General features: G+C 37.1%; 1 protein-coding gene across 1 annotated transcript in view; it reads right to left on the reverse strand.

Annotated features, from left to right (window-relative positions):
* The window catches only part of TENM3 (teneurin transmembrane protein 3), a 1,298,714-nt gene that overhangs the window by 60,979 nt on the left and 1,225,294 nt on the right, over positions 1-12,441 (reverse strand). Inside the window, 3 exon segments of the mRNA XM_050338169.1 lie at positions 3,009-3,155; positions 4,091-4,111; positions 5,697-5,723. Coding sequence (XP_050194126.1) covers positions 3,009-3,155; positions 4,091-4,111; positions 5,697-5,723 — 195 coding nt within the window.

Below are 12,441 nucleotides of genomic sequence, written 5' to 3' on the forward strand. Positions count from 1 at the left end.
TAGTTTAGGTAATCTTTAGGCTGAATTTGTACTACTCTGTAACAATGTTCAGCAGGAACAGGCTATCCTAAACTATGCAAGTAATTTAAAAAATCTAGTAGTGCTAAGTATGCTTTATTACAGTATTTATTTTCATTTCATTAAAAAAATAATATTAATGATCCCTTAAATCCTGCTCATGGAAGCCTGTAACTACTCTTAATAACTGGATGGGAGTTAATAAAAAATAACCTTTAACTAAAGAATCTGTTCAATAAAGACCCATCTAAAGAGTAAACAGTTTATTCTTCCTATAGTAATAACAAAGCATGACCCACTCTGTTAAGTATAATAATGACACATTTTTTTCCCCAAGAAACTAGACTTAGTCCACCGACAGAGAGCTCTGACTTTCCCTCTCCTCACAAAGTCATTAGGAGTTCAATTCAGCCTAAGATCTGCCTGTTCCACACACTTTCCTTTTGGGCAGCTAATATGTAAAGAAAAATCCAAATCAAACACAGGGGAAAATAAAGAGTGAGCCTTAAAGAGAAAGGAAATGATTTGCAAGGCTCTCAGAAATCTGTATTAAATGAAAGATAAATAATAAACATCCCATCATATATCAATAGTGTCTAGGAAGGGGAAATAATGAAGTATGCCCTGATGCCATTAGGATTTCCTATGGAGAGTATTCCCATTGAGGTCCCTGGGATGCTCATGTTCACAGAATTTGAACAATCAGTCCCAGAAAGAGTTAGGAGTCAAAGGAACAGCAGACACTTTTATTACTGAACTGTACTCATATTATATATGAAATGTATTTTATCCAGTGTAGGATAAAGCATAAACATTAACCACAGCATAACAAATAGCTAACAACTGAGATAACTTTAATTATATAACCACTGAGCCTAGTGAGATGTAGATCACACTACCCGCAGTCAAGCTATAAATTCAGCATAAGTGCTGAGATAACCTAATCTCCCACAATAAACAAATACACCAGAAGAATCCTTATGCCATTCCCTGTAGCTGTCTGAAATTTTAATGACTTGCTTGGAGATTAGAGGGCTGATTGCAGATACTTTTGCAAAGGGAAGAAACAACTCTCTCTCCAGGTGGGTTTCAAAGAAGACTTTCTTTTCCCAGTTTTGTTAGATATGTTTCCATTTTTAATTTGATTTAATAGTTACATTTTAACCCTTATCCTCAGCCACAGTCAAATACTGAAGTGAATATGCTCTGTATCAAAGTATATAAATTAAAGAAATGCCATGGACAAATACAAATATCATGGCAGGCCAACCATGGTAAAACAAGTGTTTGGCCAACCCCTTCCTCATGCATAGCTGCATAATGATATCTGTAAAGGAAATAATGAAAAAAAAACAAGAAAAAAAGCAACAACATACTAGCATTAGCTCCCCATCCCCAAATACTGTTTTTTTTTTTTTTTCTTGAACTTTAGGTCATCCTGTTAGATTGTTCTGCTCCAGCTCCTCATTCCTTTTCCTCTTTTCCTCACAAAAACCTATTACTGTTTTCAGTCTGAAGGAGCAGCTTCTTTTCCCTAGTTTCAATTACATGCATACCTGTTCACCTTGCTCCTCTTTCTCCTCCTTTTCCACTACCTGCTCTTGACTCTTTCCCTGATACGTCACATCCTTCTATGATCTTAAACAATTACTGAAATGGTTTGAGTCTATTACTTAGCTTTAAATGTTTTTTCCCATTTTTTTCCCTACATGATCTTTTTTTTTTTTTTTCTCCAAGTTGTTTATGCTTCCACCTAGTTTCTCCTCCTCCTTGCTTTGTCTCTTTTCATGTTTTCAGGTCTCTCTTTCTTCCATATCTCCATAATTCCCTGGCCCACATAATTCCCCCAACTTAATTCCCCAAACAGCATGTCTCTGCACGGAATCTGTGCCAGGCTCTTTAGGCCCCAAAATGTGCAAAACTGACTCAAAATACGTTATATGTAGCAGACAAGGATGACAATTCAAAAGATGTGTACAGCAATAAACAGGAGCACAGTTTTAACCGTGGTATTTATTTTCCTCAGGAAGTAAATGCTGCTGTTATTTATGGTTTGTGATGTCTAAGATCCCAACTGCAGCTGGGGTATGAGAGCAAAGAGCCAACCAGCAATTGCAAAGGCATATGCAGTTTAAAACAGAAAGACAAAGTCACAGATGACTTTATCATCATCCAGAGGCCCTAATGGAGTTTTTATCTCTGCTCTGAATCTGAAGGTGTTAAGCAAAACGAACTGATGAGAAGGGGAAGAAAGACAGACAATAAAAGCATTATGCTGATCTAATATTTGACTGCATCCACATTTAATCTTGTTTTTGTGGTTTTTTTTTTAAATGTGATTCTGGAGTCATGCCAAAGTCACAGCCCCTCTAGCTTTGCTAACCTACAGCAATAATTGCAGATTGATTCCTTAAGTCAGCAGTCCTGCTTGCATCTCCCTGAAGATTGCTACCTGCCACCTGAATGACAGACTGCAGAAAAGTAAGCCAAAGAAAAAATGACTTTTGGGAGCATCCTCTTAGTTACCTGAGCATTCACATGCTATTGAGGGATAAGATCTCTGTGGGCTGGGCAACCAATTGTTTCCAGCCATTGTATCTTAGGTCGAAACGTAAACTCCTAGTTCAGCCTTTTCTTTTGGGATAATTTCCTTGTGAGTTCACTGAAATGATGAACTCCTTCCTTTTTTCCCCTCCACAACAGTTCCCTGAGTTGAGACTATGTTTTATTCCAGTAGAAAAGAACACTGCAGGGGAACTAAGGTGACACCCATCTTTTTCTAAGGACATATCTCACCTGTCCTATGCAGCTTGTAAGGCTTTGCTGATATGCCATATAAAAGCAATGGACACCGCAGCATATTCTTACAGGCACAGGAGCTAGTAAAATGTGTGTATGGTTTTCATGGCAGTATTTAATCACCCAACTGTAAAATCTCTGTTCCTCAATATGTTCTCCCCACAGTTAAAGATCCAGTTGGTATATCTTACCTCCTTCATTGTCCTTACTGTCAGTGCAGAGAGTTTCCATGGCTACGTCACAACCCGCTCCCCTCCATCCCGGCTGGCAGACACAGTGCCAACCATTTTGGTCCAGCGTGCACCTCCCATTGCTGTTGCACAAGCCAGGGCAGCCCTCTGTTGAAACAAAGAAGAACAATAACAAGTAATTTAAATATTGTAATAATATAAAAAGAAAAAAGATACAAACAAGGGACACTTACTGGGAACAGGCCTTAGGAACAGCACAAATACTGTAATTGCACATGGAGTGGAACAGCAACATTACCTGGGGAATGTAATTCTTAACAAAGTGGCATCTTTGATTGGCCTGACACTTGAGACACCACTTACCTGTACAAGCAGGAAATAAATGCACCAATCCTCTAAATACCTGCAGGCCAGACAAAATTAAGTTTGGTTTCTTTTCAAATTTTTTTTTTTTTTTTTTTTTTTTTTTGGCAAAGTAACAAGAGATGAGTGCATAGTGCAAACACAGCCGTGTAAAATGATACATTTTTCTGTGCTCAGAGAGTAGATCATTATTTGCTCTATGCAGTTGTGGTTACTTACTGGCACGAATGTTTAAGCTCCCTGTTACTATGAACAAATCCCTCCAAATTCTCAAGTAGGAAAATGGGTATGATTTTAGGCACATAATAAAAGAGAATGTTAACTTTATCTGGTCTCAGAGTTGCCGTGTATTCATGTGAAATTACAGTGCGTTAAATAATTGCACAAAGTATAGGCCAGTTTTAATGACTATACTTTATGCCAAAAATACATTCCTTTTCACAGAATAAGCAAAGCCCAGGAAATAGTGAAGCAGCTTAGCATCTATTCTAACAAACATTAGGATTCAGGCTGCATACGGATGGGACAGGACCAACAGGATTTCCAACTAAATGTAATAGCTGTGCGTATTTGATTACTTAGGACGGACAAAATGAAATACCATAAGGACCACAATAAACATTGATAGACTGAACAAAAACACGGTAGTGACGTGCTTCAAGACAGATAGCAGAGAGTGATTTTTTGTGACAATCTCCCTAAGGCTTTTGTGCTGTTACCTTTATATCCTATCTTGTCTGCTTTTATGGCCAAGGAGGGAAAATTTGGGAAACAATTAACATAATTTAATATATCCAAAATCGATAATTGTTTTCAGTCTAACATTGCATTAAAAAAACAGTATCTGTCACTTCCTAGTGATGAAATCTGGCATGCAGCCAACATGATCTGTATGAGGATGACAACACTATAAATATGTAATTTTGGTGTTCCTTATCTATGACTATGATAAGACACTGACAGAAGCAAGTACAGATGTGGCACTAAGTATCTTATGAGAAAGTGGTTACAAATCAAGTTTTTCTGGACACAACAATTTTCTGTAAACTTTTATCCAAAATCCCTAAATAACTGGGTAAGTAATTCTTCACTGTTTGAACAACTTTCTTTGTGAACTAACCTACTGTTCCATTTTGGTTAACCTTAGTTGAGCTTAGAGCAGTCTTTCAGAAGTGATAGTCTGCTTTTTTTTCTTCTGAAGACTTTTGAATTTACTGACTCCTTTCAACCATGTAGCTCCAAATTACAAACATTCCCAGAAAAAAAGTTATAAAGGGTGCTTAACTCTTGTCAAATCACTCTCAGAAGGGAGAGAATCAGGAAAACCTCTTATGAGGAAGGACAGGGATGCTACAATTATGGATATTGTGCCATCATGCCAGGCTGAAATTAGTTTTGCTACTCTTCTTTCTCTTTCAGACTGCAGCTGCTCATAGTATTTGTTACGTACTAAGATCTATTTTTTTCTTAATATTCTTCTATTTGATTTATGGAAGACTTACATATTATAATTGAAATACTGACAGAGCATTTTAGGAGTCAACTGGGTACACTCAAGACTTATTGTGTGAAAGCCTGGATATTGCCATCAATATTGCAATATTCTAACGTAAAAAAAACACAGGGAATAGAGAAAGATACTCAGGGAAAGAGGGGTAGGAATATTTTAAACATTTTTCTGAATCAATTTTTCACCATAACTGAAGATACAAGAATCTTTGCTGTTTCATGTTGGGTTTTTGCATCCTTGAACCTCTTAACTGAAAATGTTGCACAGACTATAAAAGACTTTTCTAGACTCACAGAAAATACAAGTCATAATTTCCTATAGATTTTCTACATTCAGATAATCAAAAGCTTAACAGCCTCAGGTATTCTATTGATCTCTCTGTATACAAGCACACACATCTCTATAATTAATCTGTTCTTTAGAACTAATGACACTTGTTCTGTAACAAGAGCATTGCTTTGCTTTGTTTCCTAAATATTTAGGGTTTTAAAGGTAGAGGTCCAATAACAAAACTAACAACAACAACAAAAGCTCCAAACAGCAAATGAATACTATCTTCAGTTATTGGTTCAGGTAAAATCTAATACATGTATACAGTTTGTATATAAATGTATAACTACTGATAAAGTGTTACCATATAACAGAAGTAAAATTTTAATTTGAGATGAGTTGAAAGCCATATGAGCTATATATAGAATCCATGGAATGTATGCAAGAGAAGATTCTTTTGCCCAGACTAGTATGGTTTTAACTATATATTTATATAAAAATACACGCAGGTACAGGCATGTCATCAAAGAGCAAATATACAGTACCTTTCACTATCTTATCCAAATAGTGAGCTTGAGAATTAAAAAGAAAAAAAAAAAACAGACAGACATTTCAGAAGTGTCACATAAAACAAGAATTGTTCAGAATTCACATGCAAATCAAGCAGGTGCACCTGACATGAGAGGTCTTACATTACAAACTGAAAATGTATTTCAAAGCTTTTAAAAATGCAAGAAATTCTCTTTTCAGCAAACATCATCGTGTTTCAATAAAACTATTTTAGAAATGAGGCCTACAGAAGGAAAAGAGATGCTACCTTTCTGAGGCTACGTTTTTCTTCTGAATTCTCTTCACATGCTTTGATTTTTACACATAACAAAAATATAATCAAGGCTAGCTAAAAAATTCAATTTTCAACACAACGTAACAGAAATTCCTTAGTTTATGAGCTTTAAACACTGACCATGCGGGAAGATCTTTGATTTGCAGGTCACGTATGACTCTGACAGCACAACCAGCACACTACCTTAATTCTCATGGGATTAACAGGATTTTTAGGAAGGTTTTTTTTTTTGGCTTCAATTAAGCCAAAATTATTCTTCTGAGTATACAAACCAAGTACATAAAATAAGTTGGACTGTATATATGGGGTGAAAGAGGGTTTAGTGGGGTTAGTAGTGTGGTGATCCATTTCATTTGAAAAAACAGGTGAAAATTAAACTTAGGCTCTAGAAGTATAAATATAAATAACACGGCATATACAAGAACAGCAAGACTTTTTTTTTGTAAGTTATGACAAATTTTCAAAAAAAATTTTGAGAGGCAGATGGATGAATGACATACAGAGCATAAGAAGGATTTCAAGCAGCAGGCCCTACTTTTAATACATGAGACACAGCACAGATGGGTTACATGTTCCCTCTTTACTTCCAGGAAACAGACATAAACTGCAGTTGTGTTAAAGGGGTTAATGTCATATAGCAAAACCACATAGGTCAGGTCCACCACAGGCTACCAAACCCACCCACCAACCCCCACCCACAGGTGATGGGATATTACAGACCACCGCAGCTGGGACATGCCAAGCTCAGTCAACAATGTTGGATACAATCCTGTTTTTGCTGTGACCAAGGTCTCTCAACACAGCCCTCAAGTGTTCTCTTCATTTCAAAATGTGACCTTTTCTAAGTCCCTGATGGGGGATGGCCCCTGTCTGGCAGTTCTCTGTCACTTGCTACGATCCCTTTGGATGGGTAAGAAAGGCATTTCCAACTATAGCCTTTCCTCCAGTTTGAATGAATGGAAAAAGCTCCTCTCGAGGCCAAACAGGGAGGTGATGAAAGACATACTATCACGGAAGCCACAGTCACTGCTATGAGTAAGAGGTGGAAATTTTCTAGTTCCTTTCTCTTGAAGAAAGTGTCAGGTGTCCACTGCACAGCTTTTTTTTTGTTTTTTCCCTATAATGGTAAGGTTAATGTGAGACAAAGTAAGAAGATGAAAACATCAATTACAGAACACTTAGAGCAACGGCAACAAACTAAGTAGCTTTTCACATTAACCACAAACAAAAAGAAAAGTGATACAGCTGCATTTCAGGGTGGATCAAATTCTTCTCTTACTCATCCAGTTTAATTCCCCTTGCTCCTACATTGCTTAAAACACGGTGTAGTATACGTGGAGGAAAAATCAAGCTTTATTTCATAAAATGGAAGCAATTAGGTCTGTTTGGGGAATACATCTGCTCACCAGTAAAACATTAAATGCCTCTACAAATGTAGAGCTAGATAACAAACCAGAACATTAAAAAAACTCCTAGGCAACTGAAAATAGTCCCTTCAGTCCCTCATGCCCCTACATGCTATTTCCATTCAGGAATCCAATCTTCATTAAAAAAAAAAAAAAAAAAAAAAAAGGAGAGAGTAAGAAAATGTTCTGTAAGATTTTTTGTATCCAGTACTCTTATAAGAAGTCAGTTCCAGAACATGAAACTATAATGCTCAGAAAACAAGTTCTACCTTCCAGTGTCCTTTTACTTATCGTCAGTTGACATTAAGGACAGTATTAGAAACTATTTTGGTTAATATGAAGCATTGTAGAAAAATCATAGAGTAGAAAATGAGTGACCAAAAATAGTGTAACTTTGCAGTGAAGGTTAACCAGCCATGCTGTCTTCCTTATGTTCACGGCACTACAACTGAAAGAGGAATGAACCTATGTGGAATTACAAAATACAAGCCTTTTTCCCTCTGTATAGAGAATTCCAGATGGGATTTGGAGCACTTCAGTAGGATGAAGCATCTCAGCAGGCGCTTCTTGGCAAGACACTTACACATCTTGGCACATATAGGTTATGTTATGTCCTTAAAAAGTCTAATTACAGATCAGGGAAAGTACCTACAAGGGTTTTCTTGCAGAGTTTAAGACTGCACCATTTAAAATCTTGCTATTATTACCAGGAGTACAGGATATCTGTGTGGATATTTATATAAATATGTGGCAGATAAATCTATTCTATAAAGAAGTGATAACAGTCAGGCAAATTCACATTTAACGAAGCATATTTCATAACCAGTCAAAACCCTGACTTTTTTTTTATTTTATAATGTAATGTCTCCCATTAGTTTTCTGTCAGAGATGTCAGTGTCTTCCTCATTCATACGCTACTTCCTCCAGGTATGACAGAATAGCCTAAGAATGAAAGTACATATTAAATCCATTTATTCCAATCAGCTCCAGTTTAAATCAGCATGAGTCACATATCCATTGATTTGATGTTCCTTAATTGGTACTTATAACACTGCTTTATTCTGATTATTCTGTCATAAAGGATTATAACAGTGACATGCTTCTAAATGCTGTATAGCAAATATATATCTCTCTTTACATTATTATCCTCCATCAGACATCTTCACCTATCATAATCTTCATAACCTGTACACTAGACTACAACATGCCACAGATCCACAAGAGTCATGAGTTACTTTGCTCCCAGAGCAGATTTGACCTCGCAGTACCATCAGACATGAAGCAAAAATACAAATGAACGTGACCAAAGCCATACTGATTGAGGTCAGCCTAAATAAAAAATAACTTTTAAGGTTTTTTGCTTCCTACACCTTGAAAGTGAGAGTCAAACCTTTGCCTCCTCTCCACTATTACTACCAGCTTTCTCCCTTCCTTACTGCATTATAGCCTCTTTGTTAAAAGAAAACAGAAAAGGAGAAATTAGGAAGAGAAAAGATGGCTGAAGGTGGGGAGAAAATAAGAAGAGATGATGAAGAAATACTTTCAGTATGCAGCAACAATGAAGAATGCTGTTCTGCTCCTCTCAGAGCAAGCTCCACTTTGTTTACTCTCCCTACCTCCCACAGTTCATTATAGCAATTCCCAGTCACTGGTGAACGGCTGCATAAGTATCTCTGCTGCTAACACAAACCCCACGCTCTCAGATATGCATTTTCTACAGGAACATGTGAACACTGTATCTTGCATCAGTCGTGTCGGAACTTCTGCATAACCTTGCACCAGCTGTCACATAAAGAGATAGCACTCCTTTAAAGTCTGCATTTGTGAAAAACTAAGGGAAAACACACGGTAGAATCAAGGGTGGAATCCAATTCTTCAAAATCATCCTTAACCAGGAGATCACCCTGTCTCTTGTTATGAACATCACTTCTTACTCCCTGTGCAGCCAAGCAGTAGCAGGGGATGAGGCACACACTTTATCAGTGGTTTCACAGACACTTTCCAACAGAAAACTCATTGCAAGCTTTAGGGAGAATTCAGTTCGTAAACAGGTTTTGGTGCTTGTTTAGGAGGAACACAGTACAAAACTCAGAGCTGACAGCTCTGGTCTGACTCTCTAATCTATTCAAGATTCAGTCCATGGTGGTTTACTTCTCCTGACATGGCTAGCAGATCCCCCTTATTTCCTCTCATTTACACCCAGCCACAGTTTAACTATCCTGACAATGAAAACACCTTTTGAACATAAAAACCCAAATATCCCTCATAATATTTAACCGCAGTATTTGTTATCCTACCCATAGCAGACTTAGGGAGCAGAATATTGATTCCTTTAGACAACTGCTTTTACTCCCAAGGAGTAACTAAAAAAAGCCATGCATCCATATGCAAATTCTAGAGGAGCTCCATGCCTCTACGAGAAAACTTAGAGCAGTCTGGAATCCATAAAGTATTAAAGCTACTGTTGTAGCCTGTCTTCAGAAAGGTTCACTCATGTCAAATTCACTACAAATTCAAATCCACTACAGTCTTCTCTGAGTCTTTTCTGTCTGGCAAACTGCTTTCTATCTTGGATTTGTGCGGCTGATTATTCTTACTTAAGCACAGAACCCAGCATTTGTTGACTTGCACCTTATTTTTCTGCATAGTCTATGCTATTTGTTAAAGTAATTTTAAATTCTTGTCTTGTCCAAAGTGCTCGGGGGTAGCAGGCTTTGGTATCATTTGCAAATGCAATTCCTTCTATTCATCGCTGAACATTACCGAAAGCACATGTTCTTCCACTGTAAGCAACTCATGGTCGTCATCCATTCTCTGAGTTTTTAAGAACCTTGTCTTTGACATACCATATGTTCAGAGCATTGCTGCCAATAGAGAAGGATTACAAATGCTCTTCCCTTTTGATATATTTTTACTCCTAAATTCCCATTTTGCCCTTCTTGTAAAGGAGAGCACATGGATGGAACTATAGTTTCACACAATTTTAATTTCTTTTCGTCCCGACACAGGCCAAAACATAACCCTCACCCTGAACTCATACCTTCTTCATCATTTATGCACTTTAGATATCTGCAGAGAGACCTGATTTCACTGCAATTTATCCCTTGCCAAAATTGCAACCGTTCTTTGCAACCATTTATGGGCTTTTATGTCCAAAGGCATATCTGTCCTTTAGATTTTTTGTTCTCGATATTTTACCATATTTTACCATAAAGTATGATTTCTCATCATTATTATTGGAAAGCTATATATATCTTAGAAGAAGAGATTCAGATACTTTTAAGGACGTAGTAGACATAGGAAATTAGGAACTGCTGGTATATTCATGAGCAGTGTTGTTTCCCATTTAACACCTATTTAGCTCGAAGAGGATTTAGAAGAAAGTGTATATGCCATTAAGGAGTTAAAACTACCCCAAAGGTACAGGCTGAAAGAGTTCAAATGCCCATTTGAGACCACTGACAAACTTGTGAAGACTTGCCTGAAGAGGCAGGTAAAACCTAATGCTTACTTTAAGAACTGCATGGAAGGTGAATTTGGCTTGAAAACATATTAGGGGATGGATCAGGATGGGAAGCATTATTGTTTCCATCTTTCTTCCTCACTGAAAGTATTTACAGAATGTGTCTGACTAGCACGCAACTACACAGTGCACAAAAGCACCTACTCCCAGGCCACTTCAGCTCAAGTAAGCTTTGCAACATGCTTTAAAATTCCTCACATCTCAGAAAATGTTGCTGTTCTCTGAAAATGTGCCGAACTTGAACTTCACATGTGGTCCCCATTTAAATGCAAATCAACCAATTAGCAATTTAAAGTACGCTAACAGATAATTTGTATTTGAGATACTTGGTCTTGAAATGTGTTAAGGCCCACTTTTTTTCACAGTTGCAGAAATGTGTGCACTATTTTAAATTCACCTGGTAATTGAGTATTTTTATGGTTACCAAATGGACAAATATTTTGCATATTTAAGGCTTGGCCTGGATAATTAATAACATGACCTTTAGGCATAGGAAAGATCAAAACCAACTTTGTTCTAGATTTCACAAAATCTTGCTAAACTGTAGCTATATCAGTCCTCTGGGTGCCAAAAAAAGTCATCATCTCTTTTTTGTGAGGTTTTAGCATTGAGGGTACTGGCATAAATACTGTTGTAAAATCCCAAATGCAATGTAGTCAGGTGTTTTGAAAGTAGGATTTCACTCACAATACTGTGGTGAACTAGCTGATATTGGACAGAATGAATTTTGAATGATTGGTTGATTTACTCTGATAAAAGACTGTTTGAATGTCAAAGGTCATTCCTTCACTCAGATATACTCTTACTTTTAAGATGAAATTTGTACTCAGGTATAACTTCATGAACTCGAAACTAAAGGAAAACATAAATTTAGGAATTTTCGTAATTACAGAACATATTCATACAGCAGAAATTATTCCTATTTAAGGAAGCAAAATTTCCTTCTGATCAAAATTCTAAAATTTCAAAAGAATCTTAAAACTTATGAAGAATTCCCACAAATGCACTAAGGTACATTAAATATGTGACACGATAAACCACTATGAAATGTAAATACTGTCAGTAATTTCAACTCCAGAGAAAATTAAACCATACTTGGCAACTAGCATCAGCACTAAAATGATGGTGGTGATTGTCACACCGGTTATCCATGCTGCTCTCCTGCTAACGTGCCGATGTGGAGAAGACAGAGTCAAGCCCATGTGTCAAAAATGTATAGCGCAATGACATATAGCCATATCAATTTTCCTATAAGCACTTTGTTTAATTAGCCGGAGGAACACATTTGTCTTTACTTGCTCTTCAATCCATAAAGAGATAAAGTGTCATCTCCCTGCAGTCATATTTGAAATCCGCAATGTAAGGAGCCCTAAGCTAAACACGTGAAGAGAACAGGTGCAGACCATATAACTCGCTGGAGTAGATGATGTCTTAGGGTTCCTCAACACTAGCTGTATTTCTGTACTTATGCTGGTCACAGAGAAAACCAGCACAGAGATGCCTTCATGTATGTCCCT

Source organism: Myiozetetes cayanensis, unplaced genomic scaffold, assembly GCF_022539395.1.
Source record: "Myiozetetes cayanensis isolate MyiCay16 unplaced genomic scaffold, myiCay2020 scf7, whole genome shotgun sequence".
Taxonomy (NCBI): Eukaryota; Metazoa; Chordata; class Aves; order Passeriformes; family Tyrannidae; genus Myiozetetes; species Myiozetetes cayanensis.